This window comes from Camelus bactrianus, chromosome 11, assembly GCF_048773025.1.
Source record: "Camelus bactrianus isolate YW-2024 breed Bactrian camel chromosome 11, ASM4877302v1, whole genome shotgun sequence".
Taxonomy (NCBI): domain Eukaryota; kingdom Metazoa; phylum Chordata; class Mammalia; order Artiodactyla; family Camelidae; genus Camelus; species Camelus bactrianus.
In genome coordinates this window covers 38,985,365-39,002,737 of record NC_133549.1, presented here as the reverse complement: position 1 = coordinate 39,002,737, position 17,373 = coordinate 38,985,365, and the positions used below count along the sequence as shown (strand labels likewise).

The window sequence follows — 17,373 nt, the reverse complement described above, 5'->3', positions numbered from 1 at the left end:
AATACATTTGTCAGCCATTTACAATAAACCATTTGTTTTCTTTCCCAACTTATTTATAGTTACCTCTTTTTGAAATAAAATTAAGAAATGCTGCTTTTCTAAAGAAAGCATGTTGTGAAATATAGCTTCCTCCAATAGACAGAGTTAAATCTTTTTATTTGAACTTTTTAGAAGTTTGACTTTTAGCTAAACAAGCTTATAGGACACACACCCAGGATAACAACCAACTAGGCAGAAATATCTTGTGCTTACAATAAGCAGTGGCATGAACTTCTCGCTCTTCCCTGTACGTGCGGATCTGACCTCTGATCCGGATGATGTCCCCAATTTCTATCTTTGCTCTCTGCGCAATGGTCTCTTGCAGCTTCTTAAGCTGTGAGGTTAGGCTCAGTTCTCTTGCACTTGGAGCAGCTGTAGTTGTTGGGGCCAGAAGGAAAGAGAGAAATGCGTAACACAATCACTCGACCATACTTGAGAGAGACTTTGGGGTAGGAGCAACACCAGACATTTATTCCTATCCCTGCATCGCCTGTGCAGTCAGAAGGCTCTGCGGGGTTCTGAGCTGTATTCTGGGTGAGTTCAGCCGGGTATGGTAGCAATAGCTCTAAACAACCCTTTAAAGTGTCCTTGCAGGGACACAGAGCCTGGCAGAAGGGGAAAGGGGCCCAAGAATCTCCATTTGTGGTTGTTTATGGGGAAGGCAAATTCGCCTGAGCCTGATTTTCCACCGAGGGGCTCAACACCTTAACCTCTCACTTCTCATCTTTGTTGGGTAACTAGGCTAATATCCACCACCCGCCTCTCTCACACGCACTCATATTGCTGAAAACTATAAACTTAAGAAACATCATGGTGAAAAGAATCGAATGCACATTCAATTCTAAATAATTTCCATCACTTAAATTTACTTCCAAAATGTACGAGTTAAATAATAAGAATAGCCCCAGATGTTTGGGTACTACAGTACTGCTGTTCTAAGGACTTTGCAGCCTGTCAGCACATCTAACACTCACAACCACTCTTCTTTATCCTTAGCCTCATTTTACAGACGAGGAAACTGAGTCACAGATAAGCAACTTGCCCAAAGGAAGACAGCTAGCTAGCAGCAAAGCTGGAGTCGGAACTCGGGCAGTCTCTGAGCCCACAGCCTTCCCGCTCACCCTGCGCTCTCTGCTGCCGGCCCCGTGAGGACACCAGTGTTTTCCACAGTTATTAGCTAATGGGTGTAAACAATTTTGTGTTGTTTTTCTGTCTAGCATAATTTGAAATACACATATGTATCCACAGAAGATTCTATACAACTCAGCATTTTAAATAACAGTATAGCATTCTGTCCTGTTCATAGGCCAGTTTAGCTAGTCTCATTATTTCATCCTTCTCCTTTTCATAATTTTTAAATTTTGGTTTCCATCACTAGCACTGTCTGTACAGGGCGTAGAAGTCAACACTTGGGTGGTGGAGTCAGACAGGCCTGGCTTGAATTTCAGGTCACTTCTTATTAGCTGTGTGACCTTGGGCAGGCTGCTTAACCTCAATATGCCTGTTTCTTCAGTTATGAAATGAGGATAATAATAGTCCACCTCACACATGGAGCTGCTGTGCACAGTCTTAGTTACCCCTCACGTCGTAAGCTTATTAGCACAATGCCAGATCCACAGGAAACATTGGATAAATGTCAGCTACTTGTGAAAACGAATAATCAAGCCCCTTAGACAAAAATTTTGTTTTCTTAGGGGGTCTTTCATTGGGGATTACTGGATAGAAAAATACAAACAGGTTTAGAGTTCATTGCATATCGTCAGGACGTTTGCCAGAAAAAAACAATCAAGCCATTCTCTTTTTACAAGGTGCCACCAGCAACACATGGGGGTCTGCAGCTCCCACACTGGCTTCAGTCACTGGGACTTTTAACACCTTAAAAAATACATAATGATTCTATAACATTTTATTTTGCTTTTAAATTGCCAGAGAGACTATGTGTTTTATAAGACGATCTACTCTCTGCATTTCTTCATGCATAAACCCTTTATCTCTTTCGAACACTTTATGTTGATTTCTGAAAAAAATGTAGGGAAGCTTTATCAGTTATGCTTAGTACGTCCACCCTTCCCATTCCATGGCTTTCTTTTTTATGTTTATTTGATTTCTTTTTGTTAAATAAAAGTTTGAAAAAAATGTCTTTCTGTCTATCCCTCTTGTCACCGATGACAGCTTTCAGTGCTTTAGCAGCTAGGCTGTTAAACTTGTAAGAGCCTAACATATACACCGCCACATTTATTGTGATCAATATACAACTCTGTCTTTGGGTTATTTTATGTAAGCTGCAAGCCTGTGATCACAGCCACCTCTTTTTTTAAGACTGTTATCTACCCGAATCAACAACATTTGCTAAATGTTGACTTATTTCCTGCTGTCATATCATTTCTGGTTTATCATATACTAGGATATAGTCCTATAATGGAATGAATAATGGTATATTGATCAAATTTTCTGCTTTTTAATCTAACTCAACTTAGATAACCGTGGTTCTGTAATGTGCCAAGGTGTTAACTTTTCTTTTAACACGTTGACTACACTAAGGGAAACAGCAACCTAAGGAGGGTGGAGACCTTTGTGCAAGCAGTAACCAACAGCTAGGAATCTAGACACAATCAGTGTTAATGTTACTCAACTTACTGGGTTTCTTCAGAAAATACCTAAGTATTGCTTTTTAAAGGGTTATTCCATCTGCGTTCCTACTCCTAAGTCCTCTTCTGTGTAGGTTGAATTTTAAACGTACTTATAAATTTCGCTGCCATTATTCAGACATTATAGATGATGATAAATGCTTCATATTCCACTGCTGAAATGATCAGACTGAGGGCTGGTCTGAGAAAAAGAGGCTCAGCGTTCATTTAAAGGGTGAACCAAATTGCCGAAAGAAGGGCTCAAGCTGTGTAATTTAATGAATATAATGAGATGGTTGGAGCCTGACAGAATTTCATTTTAAGTAGCCTATTCCACCCTGAAAGATAAATCCTCTTTAAAATTCTAATACTAAGGACCAAGCTTTCTTAACTTTTCTCCTAAGCTAAGTCCAAATGGCACATTCAAAGTGACATTTATAGGAGTTAATATTATATTTTTATACCTTAACTGACTGGAACATGATTTTGACTCAGACCAAATTTTGTTTAAAAAAATTAGTCTACGTTGGCCACTTTCCAGTGGAAAGCTTTAAAACCAAGGGCGATTAAATTAACAGGAGAGAATGGGCTAGTCGGGAACAATTTAAAAATAACACTTCATAACACGATGAGAAGCATTTTCAGGCTTTCTACTTGTACCCTCACCCTCATTTTTTATTCCCAAAGCAATTTCCAATTAAGGCTACCAACTATGACCATTCATCTATTCATCAACTTACAGATACTTAAAACAAAATCTCACTTTCAGTATTGAAAGTCATTGTATCTAAAAAATTACTGAGTTATATAATATTTCTGATGATGTTATTTCCATTTCTTTAAAAAAAAAAAAAAGCTGATTTTGAAAATTAAAACAATATCTAAAACAGGAGTCTGTAAACTACAGCCCGTGGTCCAAATCCATCCACAATCTGTTCTTGTAAATAAAGTTTTATTGGAACACAACCATGCCCATTTGTTTATGCACTGCCTATGTCTGCTTCTGTGTTACAATGACAATGTTGAACAGCTGCAATGCAGACCACATGGCCCATAAAGCAGAAGACAATTATTGTCTGGCCCCGTACAGAAAAAGTTGGGTAACTCTTGGTCTAAAACAAGTATGCATAATCAAACGCTGCTTTCTGATTGAAGACTGTGATAATACAACAACCATAAATCTGCAAATGATTTTAATACTCTAGACAGATATGAAAATTCAAATATCTGATTGTCTTATAGGTTTATTTCTTACCTCTGAGATACCTCCATAAAAACATGTTGTCTCTCTTCAATTTTTTTTATCTACAAAGCTTCTTAAGCAAAGTAATGCCATTGATAAACACGTTCCCAAATTAGGAAATGGAAATATCAAAGTTATGTGAAAGTGATGGCCAAATTCTAAATGTAAATACATCAGAAAATCAAGCAAGTGAGCATTCCATTGACCAGCAAAGTAGAAAGTTGAGATTCTGACAGGTAATGTCAAAAGGGAAAGAAGAAGCCACTCTAAGTGTTACACAGTCTCACCATTTAAAACAGGAGACAGATACTAGACGTTAGATATCAGACTAGGCAGTATTTATTGAATAACCCCAGGGCATACAGCAACATATTGCATATGTTATAAAACAAAGGTCCCAGTTTCTGTAGCTTTGCTACAACCAAAAGTGTTCACCACTAAGGCAATATATTCTTTTAATATTATGAACTCAAATAACTCAAAAAACTACCTAAGGACTATTAAAACATACTCAAGAAATTCCAAACGCTGTTTCAATTACAGTCAATAAGCTCAATATACAATCTTAAAGTTCTTTTTCAGTTTATATTATTTAATGGCTAACTTTAAGGGAATCCTATATCACCTTCTCATTCATGTTAGAATTCCTGGCATATCTGTTTGAAAATGCTAGAGATTTCAGAAAATCTGGATCATAGGAGCATAGAAGTTAGTGGCAACCATGTCAGGGCAAAAGCTTTCAAGAAAGCTTTGGTCAAGTGATATGCCCAGAGGAAGGGGATTCTCACCTGATTAGCAATTTGGCTAAACCATCTTGACTTGCGTAATAACTGTCACGGTAAAAATGGAATGCTGAAACTTCCAGGAACCTATGCACATTCCTGTAGACTTAGGAGGAAGTGAGCGCCAAAGAAAGGGGAGCAAGAAAAGCAACTGGCTTCCCTATAATGCCGTTTGCAGAGCAGCCAAAGCTCTGGGTAGAGTGCTTCGAGTTGACCAATGTAACTCACCAGTGGATAAATGTGAAAATTCAGCACCAAAGCTGTTCTGCTGAGCTACCTTGAATAAAATCTAATGGTTAGCTGAAAATGTAAAGAAGCATTGCAAATAAAATTACCTGACGAGGACTCGGTATTGCTCAACTTTTTCCAGCAGATGCAGTTTATTACTCCAGTGCTATCATCCACTGCAAGAGAAGTGTAAGAGAGTAGAACAGAGATGTGGACATGACTGGTGAATTAGCATGCCGCCGCCGCATTCAGATGACAGTTTTCAACAGCCTGGTTGGCAAATCCCTTATTACATTTTCCTTCCACCTTTAGAAATAATCTCTCACCACACATCAGTGGGAACTGCTTGTCTGCAATGTCAGTGTAATACATGAGCCCAGCAGAAGGTCATCAACATTTCTCTCACCCTATCCCAAGGGCATTGCTACTGATTCTTGTCTAAACTTCTCCTAAAAGGGGTGTCCTAAGGAAGTTAAGTGCAAAAATCTCAAAAACTGCTAACATATAAAATCAGCCTTGTTCTCCCACCCTACAACCAGAGACTATCACCTGGTCTGTGATTAGAGGCACTCAGAGCACAGCCATCTGTCACCATGTGCTCTTCTGCCAGCTCGTTGACTTACCACGACAGAGCATCCCAAGTCTTCTGGTCTGGGCTTCTCTTTGAAAGAGCTTCTGCCCAGTCTTTGCCATTGCAGAGGATGTAAGGAAAGCCAAGCACATTATAGAAAAACAAAGTTTTATTTCCATAATAAAAATAATTTTATCTTGGTTACACAAACAATACTGGTCTGGCTTATTTTATCCCTAATGCAAAACAAACAAACAAACAAACAAACAAACAAAAACAAAGAATTCCCATTGCACTTGGATTTATAAGTGCAGACAAATTTGGAGATGTTTGATCAGGCACGATAGGCATTTTCTCCTTGCCTAATTTCTGACAATCTCAGAACAGAGGTTGTTGAACATGGGGTCAGTGGGCTTAATGATTTTTTAAAATATCACTAGCTAGACTGTTGTAAAAACACATGTAATATAGAAGAAACATAAGGCAAAGTTTTCTCATTGCTGGTTTAAATCTGTGTTGAAAACAGAAGCTGAGAATAAGACTTCTTAAACTAAAATAAATTCTAGATGGATTTTATTTTATTAAAAATAATATAGGTAAACAAAAAGATAAGAAGAAAATATGAGTGAATACTTTTAACCCTGGGCTTACAGTTGGTGGGAGGAGACTTCTTTAAGTAGACCTGAAAATCATCATTTTTAAAAGTCTGATACATTTGATCAATTAAAAACTAATACTGAATAGCAGTCTTCCAAGTGATGGTGTTAGTATCTTAATACAAAAAGAACTAATACAGATTAATAAGGAAGAGACCAAGACCACAAGAGAAAAAATGGCAAAGAAAAAGACTATGCAATTCATGGACGGTTTAAAAATGGCCAAGAGACAAAGGTCAGTATGCTAAATCACTAGTTACCAGAAAAAAAGAAGCAAATTTAAATAATTTCTCAACTACTAGAATAACATATTAAAAATCCTGATATTCTCATATGCTGCTAATGGGAATATAAATTCACATGAAATTTCTAAAGAACAAATTTGGAAATGTGTATCAAATTTTGAAATGTATATATCCTTTGACTTAGTATTTACTTCCAGTAATTTATCCTGAGGAGAAAAACAAAACAAATACACAGATATTTACATCTTGTATAAGGCTCTTTATCATAATATTGCTTATAGTATTGGAAGTTGGAAATAATCTAAGTTTATATAAAATATGGAATTGGTTGAATAAATTACAATGGCATGACATATGAGAATAAAAAATTATAATGAAGATCTATGTTCATTGCTGTTAAAAGATATCTCATTGTAAAACAGAAGTTGTATATATAATCATACATATCTAATAGATAATCTAATTTATGTAAAATATTAAATAATGTGTTTTGACAGAAATGATTTTAAGATTTCAAAATGCTAATAGCAGTTTCTTTTGGAGTATGCAGAAAGAAGTCCATACTCAATGTACACAGTGACTGTAAGCCTAATTTCAGAAATATTAAGAAGAGAAAGAACTATACATAATAGTAAGAGGAAATGAGGCAAATCTGTATTTCTTTGTATTAGGAACATGTTAGAAATATTAGGAGGGATGTTCACCTAAACACTGACATTGTTTTTGTCTGATTTACAGGGTTTCACATGAGTTTTATGTACTTCATTCAAACTTTCTTTAGCTCTAAATTTTATTGGATAATGAGCATGATTTAAGAAGCAAAAAAATCAGTAAGGACATTTTGAGTTAAAAAATAATGTATGACACTTCTAGGCACACTGCTTTTCTGGTCAGTTTAAAATCTTGATTTATGATAGATAGTCAAAACTATCAGCACATGAACATTTGTTCTGGAAAACGTGAGGTCATCTTGGTCTTGACGGTAGCCTCCCAGGAGTCTAGGTCTGAGCTTGAGTTGCTGCCAGGTGCTCTGTGTGCTCAGGGCGGTGCCACCAAACCCTCTGACTTCCTGGTTTGTAACCTCTCCTGAAAGACCCTCTCCTGGCGCCCTGAGGTCTGGCTGCTGGGAAGTCCTGGAAGGAGAGCATCCTTGCAGGGCTGTGCAGCATCCTCCCCAGCGGGGCTGCATGGCCGGGGCTGCCGGCCTTTTGTTTCAGCCACTGGATAAGTTAGGGTGAGCAGGAAGCACCTCAGCACAGGCCTGTGGTGAGTCAGGCAGAACAGGACCTGGGACGGCAGGAGTGGCCGCCTGGCAAGTGGCCTGAGAGCCAAGCCCGGCCTGAGGACATGAAGGAGAGCGTAGCTTTCTGTTGAGCAGGACTTACAAGAATTAAAGTTGCCAAAGTGTTTCTACTCTCAATTACTTCAACCTTCAGATGCTTTTCATTACCCCACAAACCACAGATGTGTCATGCTCTCACGACATCCACTCTAAGAGAAATGTTTATTGGGGAAGAGTCAGCCATATCGCCTTCATCTTTTTTTTTAATTTTTTAAATTTATTTTTTATTTTATTTTTTCCCCCTTAATGGAGGCACTGAGGATTGAACTCAGAACCTTGTGCATGCCAAGCGCACACTCTACAACTGAGCTATACCCCCAGTACCCCTATCTTTTTATAATAGGGAGAGGGGTTAAGTGAAGCCCCTTTAGGTCAGAGGCATTATATCTGGCCTGTTTCTAGAGCCAGGACTAAAGTCCTCAAACAGTTTCATTTTAATTTAAAAATCAGAAAATTAAAAATGAAGTGAAGATGATTTTTTTGGAGGGGATGGGCATGGGAGAGAGAAAAATCAAACTGAGTTGCACAGAGACTACAAAGCACACTGGAGTCAATAAATAGACTGGATCCATCAGTGGAACCTTGAGCAAGTAACTGAGCCTTAGTTTTCTCATCTGTAAAATGGAAATAATATCTGTCTTTCCTATTTCAAAAGATTAGGAGGAGAATAGCATGAAATTATGCATATAAAGGTGCTTTGTAAACAGAGAGATACTATTATTTCATCACAGGTATTTGGAGAGGAAGTACTGTAATGTACTGCAGATAATACACTTGCCAGCAGCTGGGTATGCTGTAAGAACTTAGTGAATGCTTATTGAATTATCTGGAGAAAAAAGATATCTTTGATAAAATAAGGCAGAGAAGAAGGGAGGGTATAGCACAGTGGTAGAGCCTTAACATGCATGAGGTCCTGGGTTCAATCCTCAGTACCTCCATAAAAAAATGTAATAATAAAATAAAGAAAAGAAAAGAAAAAAAAAAAAACTAATTACCTCCCCCCACCAAAAAACCCCAAAACAACAACAATAAAAAAAAACAAACAAACAAAAAAAACAAAAATAAAGTAGAGAAGAGCTCCAGTATGGGGAATGCCTGACAAGATGATCTATCTCAGAGTTTCAAAAACTACAGGCTAGGAAAAACCAGAGGTCATGAGAAATCTCACCTCTCACATGATACTCTGTTAGCACAAAATAATCACATTCAGGAAAATGAATATATGTTGAAGAAATGCCATGATATTGTATCTGTAAGTGATCAATCACACACTGACTGCCAATGTAATGTTCTTGGTCAGCTAGTTCAACTGCCTTCTGTTTTTCCCCAAGTAGAAGAAAACAAATCCAAGGCAACACAACAAAAAGTGACTATGTCAATTACAGCAAAGGTTTGGAATTCAAAGTTAAGCTTCCCACAAAACACCTAGCTTGGCCTCTTACTTACAGACAATCTTAGGCACTGTATTAAAATGCTTACATTAAACTCAACGAAAAAAATCAAGACCCATGACACTAAAATCATATTCTAATGACTGGCTGGTATCCAAACTATAGAAACTGTTTATTTAGTTTTCATCATCATAAGGGAAGGGAAATTTTCTGATAATGGATATTTACCCCTTTGAGTATTAAAAGGCTTTTTAAAAAAAACTGTTCTGGATATGTCTTAAAGATCAATTTTCATACCATTCTGTCTTCTTAAAGAGTCTACTTTAATGTTAATCTGGCCTTTTTATTTTTAAAAGTATCAATATAAACATCCTTTGCTATTATAGCTATGCCCTAGGTATCAGGTGTCCATCCCCGATCAACCAGTGATCCTACACTGTATTTTAATTCTTCTACCTCCTACCTCCCCAGCGTTTCACCTAACAGTAATCATCAGTATCATTCCTACCTGTTGCCTCATTTTATACTTAGTTCATGTTGGTGGCTGCAAATGGTTCCCAACAGAGTTCAACTGCATGGGGGTTTGTGAGAGTCCCCAGCTGCTCTGAAAGGCTGGGATTGCCTCGGATTCAATGTCCAGCTAAGTGGGGTCCTTCCACGTAAACTCACAGTCAGACACAATTGTTCTTACCTCCATAACTGTAGAAAGCATCTCTTTCTCTCACTCCAATTACAGTTCCCAAGATATCCACCTGTTTTATTGGGTGCCCATTGTAAAAAAATATACCTGAAATTAAAAGGAAAAAAAGGCAAAGTCCATATAATGTATGATGACGTTTACTGCTTCAGTTAATGCTAACTGTGTCAAATATCAGCGGCTTGCTGCTTGCTAAGATTCCAGACTCAAGAATCAGCCCCTGACAAACGGCAAGCCCCAAGAAATTCATATGTCTTCCTCGAGGGTTGTAAGTGGAAAGCTTGACTTTAAAGCAGCTTGTACTAGTGCAGAAAGGAGAAAGCCAAAATTGTCCAACCAGATCTGGTTAATCATCTTTCCACTTGTTACAATGAAATGTACCTCCTCGCAGAACTCACAAGGAGCCTGAAAACAGCCACGGTGTCATGAGACACCGTGGAGGGACTGGAAAAGGAAAGAGAGAAGAAACCACGAGAAAGGCTTCTTTGGCTTTTCGAGGAAACCAGTCATCATTTCTACAAATTAGCAGTAGCTTTTTTTTTTTAAAAGAGAAGATAATTAGGTTACAAAACGCCACCCATTGGGGCCAGCACATTACAACTCAAAAATGTCTCTTTTTAAAATTCTATTTTCAAAGCCTAGACAACAGATGCCAGCAGGCAGGTTCCCGCCAGAGGAGAAACCTAAGAGGAAGAACCCAACCCAGTAGCACCCAGAGGCCTTTTATGGGCTGGTGGACGGAACAGCGAGAGGGACTCCTGGCAGCAGTGAGTCTGACCCGAGGCCCCAGTGCTGCCCCGGCTCCCACGGAGCTTCCCTTGTGGCCCCGGTATCCTTACCTGAACTTCTGTGTGGGCTTAAGCTACTTGCTTTGTGCTCCTGCAGCTAAAGAGTTTGGACTAAAATCCTCTCCAGACTTTTTTTCCTCCCCAGGATGGCTGAATTATTTACTTTCAGAAAGAGGCTATAAACTTTTAAATGGCGACTTCCTTTTCAAAAAAATATATGATTTGTAAACAAAGTATCAGTTATCACTTCAGGCATCTGGCCACCCTCACCCCTGGGATCCCCTCTCAAGCCTGGTCTGAGCCTGTCTTCTCCATATCCACTGGGTTGGGTAAATGAGGGAGTTGGGACCTGCAGCCTGAACCCCAATTCAGGATGTCCAGAATGGCCTCTGCTGATGGTTCCCTTGTTTCCCGGGTGGATAAAGGGGCTGAGGACAGTTGCTCACGGCTGAGTCACCAGGGGATGGACAGGGAGGTTCTGAACCTCAGTGAGCCTGAGATTCTAGGAGAGTGAGATGTAATCGAACGAGGTGCCAAATTTAGCCAAAAAAGGGCCTCTCCCCAGCAGAGGCATAGTTCTAAAGATGACTTAGTGGACTAGAGACAGTGCGCAGGGCAACCTTGGGGCAAAGAGCCAAAGTGTCAGAGCCACAAAAGGGAAGGAGCCTGGGTCCTGTGTCATCTCTGGACAAGAGTTGCCTCCATCCAGGAACACTTGGTTTGAACGGGAACAAATTGACTCCACAGAAAATTCATGAAATCTTAAGAGCAGGACAGTCTTAACCAACTCCTCCAGAGTTCTTACCACTGAAATCAGTCCCCCGGCCCTGCCCACCTGCACTGACCAGACACAAAGGAGAGTGGTGCCTTCAGAGGAGGCGACCCCTGTAGGACCTTTACCAGCAGGCTAAGGCTTCCCTGTGGCAGAGGGAAGTTTAAATCGGAGAATGAGCCTCCCCCAGGGTCGGGGGACTGGAGTCCTCTGTTGAAGTGTACCCCACCACCACGCCCTGAAGTGCTCGTGTGCAGAGAAGGGCGGTGGTGTGGCGTGAGGTGGTTCTCTAGTTCTGTGGAAGGGCCATGTGGGGCTGAGGGTGACCTAGGCTCCAGACTGGCCTTGGCTGCAGTCGGCACTTTCTGCTTCCCCAAATGCGCTGTACTTTCTGTTTGTGCTGAGCAGAGCCAAGTTAGAGAGAACTCTTTCCTGGAACCTGACTGGCTTCTCCCTCCCCTAGCCCAACTGATGGTCTGTCCTGGTTGCTAGGTATCTGTCTGCATTAGAGATGGAGCACTCCAGTGGGTTCTGCGTGGTTGGTTGTGGCCCCCAGCACACTGGCAATCAGAGGCAGAGCTGTGGAGCCCTGCGGACCCGTGGAGGGCCTGCTGCCTGCCCCTGAAATGCTTTTCCAGCTGCTCCCTGAGCCGCTGTAGGGTGCTCTGCTAGTGATGTTGAAAGCTTGAGACAAGTCCCAGGAATCTTTGGGTCCCTGGGACACCCTGGTACGTGCTGCTATGGCGGTTTTTACAGTGAAGAGCCAACACACTTTAAGGAGGAGAAAAGAGCCAGCCAAAGGTGTTCTGCCTGGGCTGACCTATACGGAAAAGGCAACGAGAAGGCTGGACTAATGACACAAGCCAATGAGGTTCCTCAAGTCACCTGTGGTGGATGCCAGTCCACCGATATGACCAACTCTGCACTGGGCAACACCTGATACAAATCTGAACAGGTCTCCACTTGAATAGATTTTCTTGAAAAAGGACAGAAAAGGGAGCCCCCTAAACTTTCAGCTCATAGACTGACAATGCTTGTCTTCAAGGATAGTCACTCAAAGATTAAAAAACGTCAACAACAACAACAAAAAACCAGGAAAAACATCTCAAAAGTGTAGCAGAGAGAACAAAGGAGAACAAATTTAGCAAAAAATAACAGATGGTTTGAATAAAATCAGAGATAATTGATTGGAGAAGAAATATACTGCTTGGAAATAGGAAGGAAAATTCCCCATGTGTATAGAAGCACAACTTCCACAAGAAGGAGGAGGATGTGGAAAAAGCAGTGGAGAGAACCACTTCCTTCCATCAACACAAGAGCCTCTTCTATGAGAAGAGAGCTCAAGAACGTTGGACAGCAGCTCTGCGGACTGAGAGGAAGCCAGATGAGCTAAGAAAAGAAATAACCACCACAACAGATACTGGCTAAGGCTGAGTTTAAGTTGCAGCCTTTCCCAAGGGGTCCTTTGGCTCTGGCTGCCTTTGTCCACATGCAGCGCACAAAGCCCCAGCCGTATCAGGGGATCCATCCCCTAGATCATCAGGTCCCCAGGAAGGAGGAGGGTCACCCTGGGAAGGCTGAGGGACCCAGGGTCCCTGGCGGCTTTGATTCAGCTTTCACAGCGGTGATCCCTGAACAGCCACATCCACAGAAAGACATTTGCCTGTGTTTTCTCTCTTTTAAAAAAGTACTTTTGATTTATCTCTTCTTAGTCTAACTGCTGTTACTTAATTGATGCTACAACTGCTCTTACTGAAGTCAGATAGCATTAAAATGCCAAAGATAATATTCTAAAAATATAGATTCATTTAATATAATTTTTATGAATATACTATTTCCATGTCATTGGGTTCTCTAGAATTAGATGATATAAGTGTTGTATTTTGATTTAAATAAATGATCCACTAGTTTTTGTTTGTTTTGGGGGGCTGGATAATTAGGTTTGTTTATTTGTTTATTTATACCAAGAATACTTAAATTTATTTATTTTATTTATTTATTTTTAATGGAGATACTGGGGAATGAACCCACGACCTTGTGCATGCTAAGCATGTGCTCTACAACTGAGCTATACCCTCCCCACAAAAGATTCACTATTATTTATCCCATCGTTAAAGCTTGACATGAATAGAGAAACTTAGAATAACAGAGACCATTTCTGTGTGCTATGAACTGTAACCAAACCAAATAAAACCAAACCAAAATCCCCAAACTTAAACAACATCACTACTACAGTTAAATTTCATAACATTCTATTAGTTTAACCTTAAATTCACAGGTTAATTTAGGGGAGTTGACATTTTGCAACCATTTTGCAAGGCAATTTTGACGCTAACCAGCCAGAGTAAGGTCGAATTTCACAGGTTAAGGGCACAGTCTCCCACAAGACTGCTCTCACTTGAGGCACCAGTCCCAAATTTGAGGGTCCTCAGGCCACACACACTTCTGACCAACTGGCTACAAATGCAGCAGTTTCCACAATTCCCGCAGGTTTGATAATTTAATACAATGAAACACAGGACTCAGAAAGGTGCTATGCTTAGGCTATAGTTCTATAATAAAGGGTACAAACCAGGACTAGCCAAAAGAAGAAATGTACAGGACAAGGTCTGGGAGAGTCCAAGCCCAAAGCCTTCATGTCCACAGGACACATCACTCTCACACATCAATGTCTGATTAACAACCAGGAAAGCTCACCCAAGCCTTTTAATTAGGGTTTCATTACATAGACAAGATTGACTGAACCACTGTCCACTTGATAACTTAATCTCCAATTCCCCTCTCCTCCCAAAGGGTTGGGCTGATGTCACCCGGCTCAAAACCCAACCCTCTAATCAGGTGGTTGATCTTTCAGACCTGAACAGCCCCAACCCTGAAATTATCTAGGGGCCCAGCATGAGGCACCTCATTAGCATAAAGCTCAGTGTGGTTCAAGGGGCCCACCATGAATAACAAAAACACTCCCATCATTCCAGAAAACCAAAAATCTCCCAGGAACCTCAGACAAAAGCCAGCCAAATTCTTTATCATATATTTGTTTCTTGTTTTATCATCTTTGGGGGTTAACTTTGGTTATTTTGTTTAAAAATATTCTTTGCTATTTAAACATTTCTAAATTTTATGCCTCAAAATAAAAGTGTTTTCTTTATGATGACCAAACCAAAAGCAACAAGAACAAAACACAAAAATAAAAACCTAGCTTGCAGCATTTCCCACCCTCAGAATCCTACAGAATAAAGAAAATCACTCTGTGCAACTATGGTTAATGGTTTCTTCAACCATGAGGTTTTGAAACTGAGCAGGGTTTCTGGGTACAAAAGCTTTTCTGTGTCCCCCATTTCCACTCTCTAGGAAAAATAGTTCAGCCTCCTAGACCTTCCCTGAGTTCCAAAGGGCAGATTCAAGCAGTTAGTAATTAGGGGAGTGAGGGAATGCAAAAACAAAGGAAAAGCTGTCAAAAAACAATAGTAACGGGGCAGAGTCCTGGTTCCTCCTCGGATATCTATCTTTGAGTTGTTCTACAGGAACTAAGGCCCCCACCCAGGTGGAGGATGGTAACTACATGCTGAGACCCCAGACTGGTCAGAACCAGAAGGTTAAAGATTGATATTCCTGGAACACCACCTTGTTCCCTCATCACCAACCAATCAGAAGAAGGCCATACACCCTGCAGTCCTCACCCCAAAGGTTGCCTATTCTCTGAAAAATACAAGGGAGTTTGGGTCTTTCGAGCACAAGCCAACCATTCTCCTTGGTCGGCCCTGCAGTAAAACTCTCCCTGCTTCAAACTCCGATATTTTGGTTTATTTGGTCTCACTGTGTGTCAGGCACTCAAACTTGGGTTTGACAACAGTTTCATTTTAAAAACTACATCTGAAACGGTACCACCGGTGACATAACAAAGATGACTGGGAGCACTTTTCCTTGGTTTGTTGTTAATATATTATAAAGTCTTTCACCCACAGGAAGAATTAAGCCCCTATCACACCCCTGATGCTTCCTGGAGCACCTACAGAAGACCCTCAAGCAAGGCTGGCATTTGGTGTGAATTAATTTTTTCACAAGGAGATGAGCTATGAAGCATACCAGACTGTTCTGGAACAGACAACTGTGGGGGAGGATGGCTGCCTTCCAAGGAAAAAACCAGATCATTTCCAACAATAATTAGAAAATAAAGGTGTGGTGAAAAATCTGTACAAAAGGCTTTAGTGTAAGGTTATCCAAATATATTTGTAGATAGGACTGGAAACACACAAAACGTGGTCTCACTAAAACTGTGCATACTTGAGATTCTTAACTACTTTTGACTCATAGCTGTTAGTCATTCGAAATAGCAAGGAGAGTTTAACTAAACTTCTCACATAGCACAGTAAACATGTGAAGATCCATCCCCAACTGTGTGAATTACTTAAATCTACCCCAAACTATATTTGTTGTATTTTGGCATATAAAGAGCCTATCTTTAGTGATCATCACTCTAATTTTTTTTAAGTGATTTCTTTAACTTCATGTTTGCTGTGAACATAATGCTGTGTTGCTCCAGTTACTATTTCTTGCAGGCCCATCACATGCCAGGCACTCTTTAAGCACTGGGATTACATCGGTGAACAAGGCAAATAATGTCCTCCCTCTCAAGGGGTTTACATTATTTTGATTCTCATCTATTTAAAACAAAATCAAACTCCACAAGAAAATCAGGCATGGTCAATCCTCATTTTACAAATAAGACACTTAAGCTTTACTGGTGAGTCACATGCCCAGGCCAGGTTAAGTGGCACAGTTAGGAATGGGAGCAAGGCCTGAGCTTTCCACCATGAGCAGGAGCAGAGAAAAACAACTGAGCATTTTTAAATATGAAAGACTTCAAACTCAGGTAAAAACATTCCTCAGTACAAAGGTTGCTCCCCAACGTATCTATTTAAAAAATAAAAATTAAAAAGCTTAGACTGTTTTTAACTTGCATAGAAATGAACTCATTTGAGGATCCAGGCTAGGTCAGTTTCAAAACCTGCAGCAGGAAAGGCTCTCCGGAAAGCCCCTAAGGCCCCAGATTTCTACAGCTCTGGCGAAGGGAGGGTGGACTGCAGATGCAGCACAGAGCTTCCACCAGGCCGACTGGCCACATACCTGGCACCTGGCTAGACTCCCTCAAGTCCAGGATATCCCTGATGTAGAGTTTTGCAAAGGCTAGAAACACAGGATCCAAACCCCACAGGAGGGAAGGAGTTTCCTCTTCACACCGGCTGGATTCAGGCTGCATCGGGAGGCTGGGCTGTGGCTTCCCAACCAAGAAAGGCTCTGCAACCAGAGTCGAGGACCTAAACGGGAGACACAAAAATCAGTACGCAAGGCTGTTAAAGTGGGTGAAATTGGCACGGCCCCAAGCTGTTCCCGGGCAGGCACCCAGAACTCTGAGAGGGATAAACCCAGGAGTCCAGGGCCGGTGAAACTGCACGCCCAGGGCTTGAGGAAAGAAGCATTCCTCGTGTGAGGACTGTGAGTTCCTTATGACTCTCCCCCCTGGACTCTCCTCTGTCCCACGGGAGTGCTTATTCCCTCCCTCAAAGTACAAATTTCGAAACGGTTAAACAGCAGCTTTCCACTTTGGGGAGATAACGGCCAACTACGCGTACCCTGTAACGGGTTTAATGGGTGGGGTCCAGGGAGATATCGACGCCCTCGTGGCCACACACTAGAGGGGCAGAGTGGCTGGGCCTCTAACCCAGTACGTGGCTTTGCCCCTGCACCTTCCGGTGCTCGGGATGAGGCTGAGAAAGGGAGGAAAAGGAAACGAAAAGCAAGCTGACCCGCTCGCAGCCCCTCCCGCCGTGCCCGCGCGGCCGGCCCGCAAGTCTCCCGAGTGCGCAGGCCCGACTCTTCCGGCGCTGGAAAGCCGCGGACGCTCTCGGCCTGGAGGCGGGGCCGCTCGCCCCGCCCGGAGCAGGGGCGCTAGGCAGAGGTCACCTCTCGTGCTACGTGCGAGGATGGGGGT

At 41.3% G+C, this 17,373-nt stretch overlaps 1 protein-coding gene across 3 annotated transcripts in view; it reads right to left on the bottom strand.

Annotated features, from left to right (window-relative positions):
- The window catches only part of STN1 (STN1 subunit of CST complex), a 35,023-nt gene extending 17,651 nt beyond the window's left edge, over positions 1-17,372 (bottom strand). For 2 of the 3 annotated variants that reach the window (XM_010970959.3, XM_045507416.2), the window contains exons 1-5: positions 17,015-17,170; positions 16,509-16,699; positions 9,816-9,911; positions 5,027-5,095; positions 253-411 (exon numbers count right to left, since the gene is read on the bottom strand). In XM_010970959.3, coding sequence (XP_010969261.1) covers positions 253-411; positions 5,027-5,095; positions 9,816-9,911; positions 16,509-16,641 — 457 coding nt within the window. In that variant the 5' untranslated portion in view covers positions 16,642-16,699; positions 17,015-17,170. The other variant, XM_045507415.2, reaches the window with a different exon arrangement.
- Position 17,373: the final 1 nt, after the last annotated feature.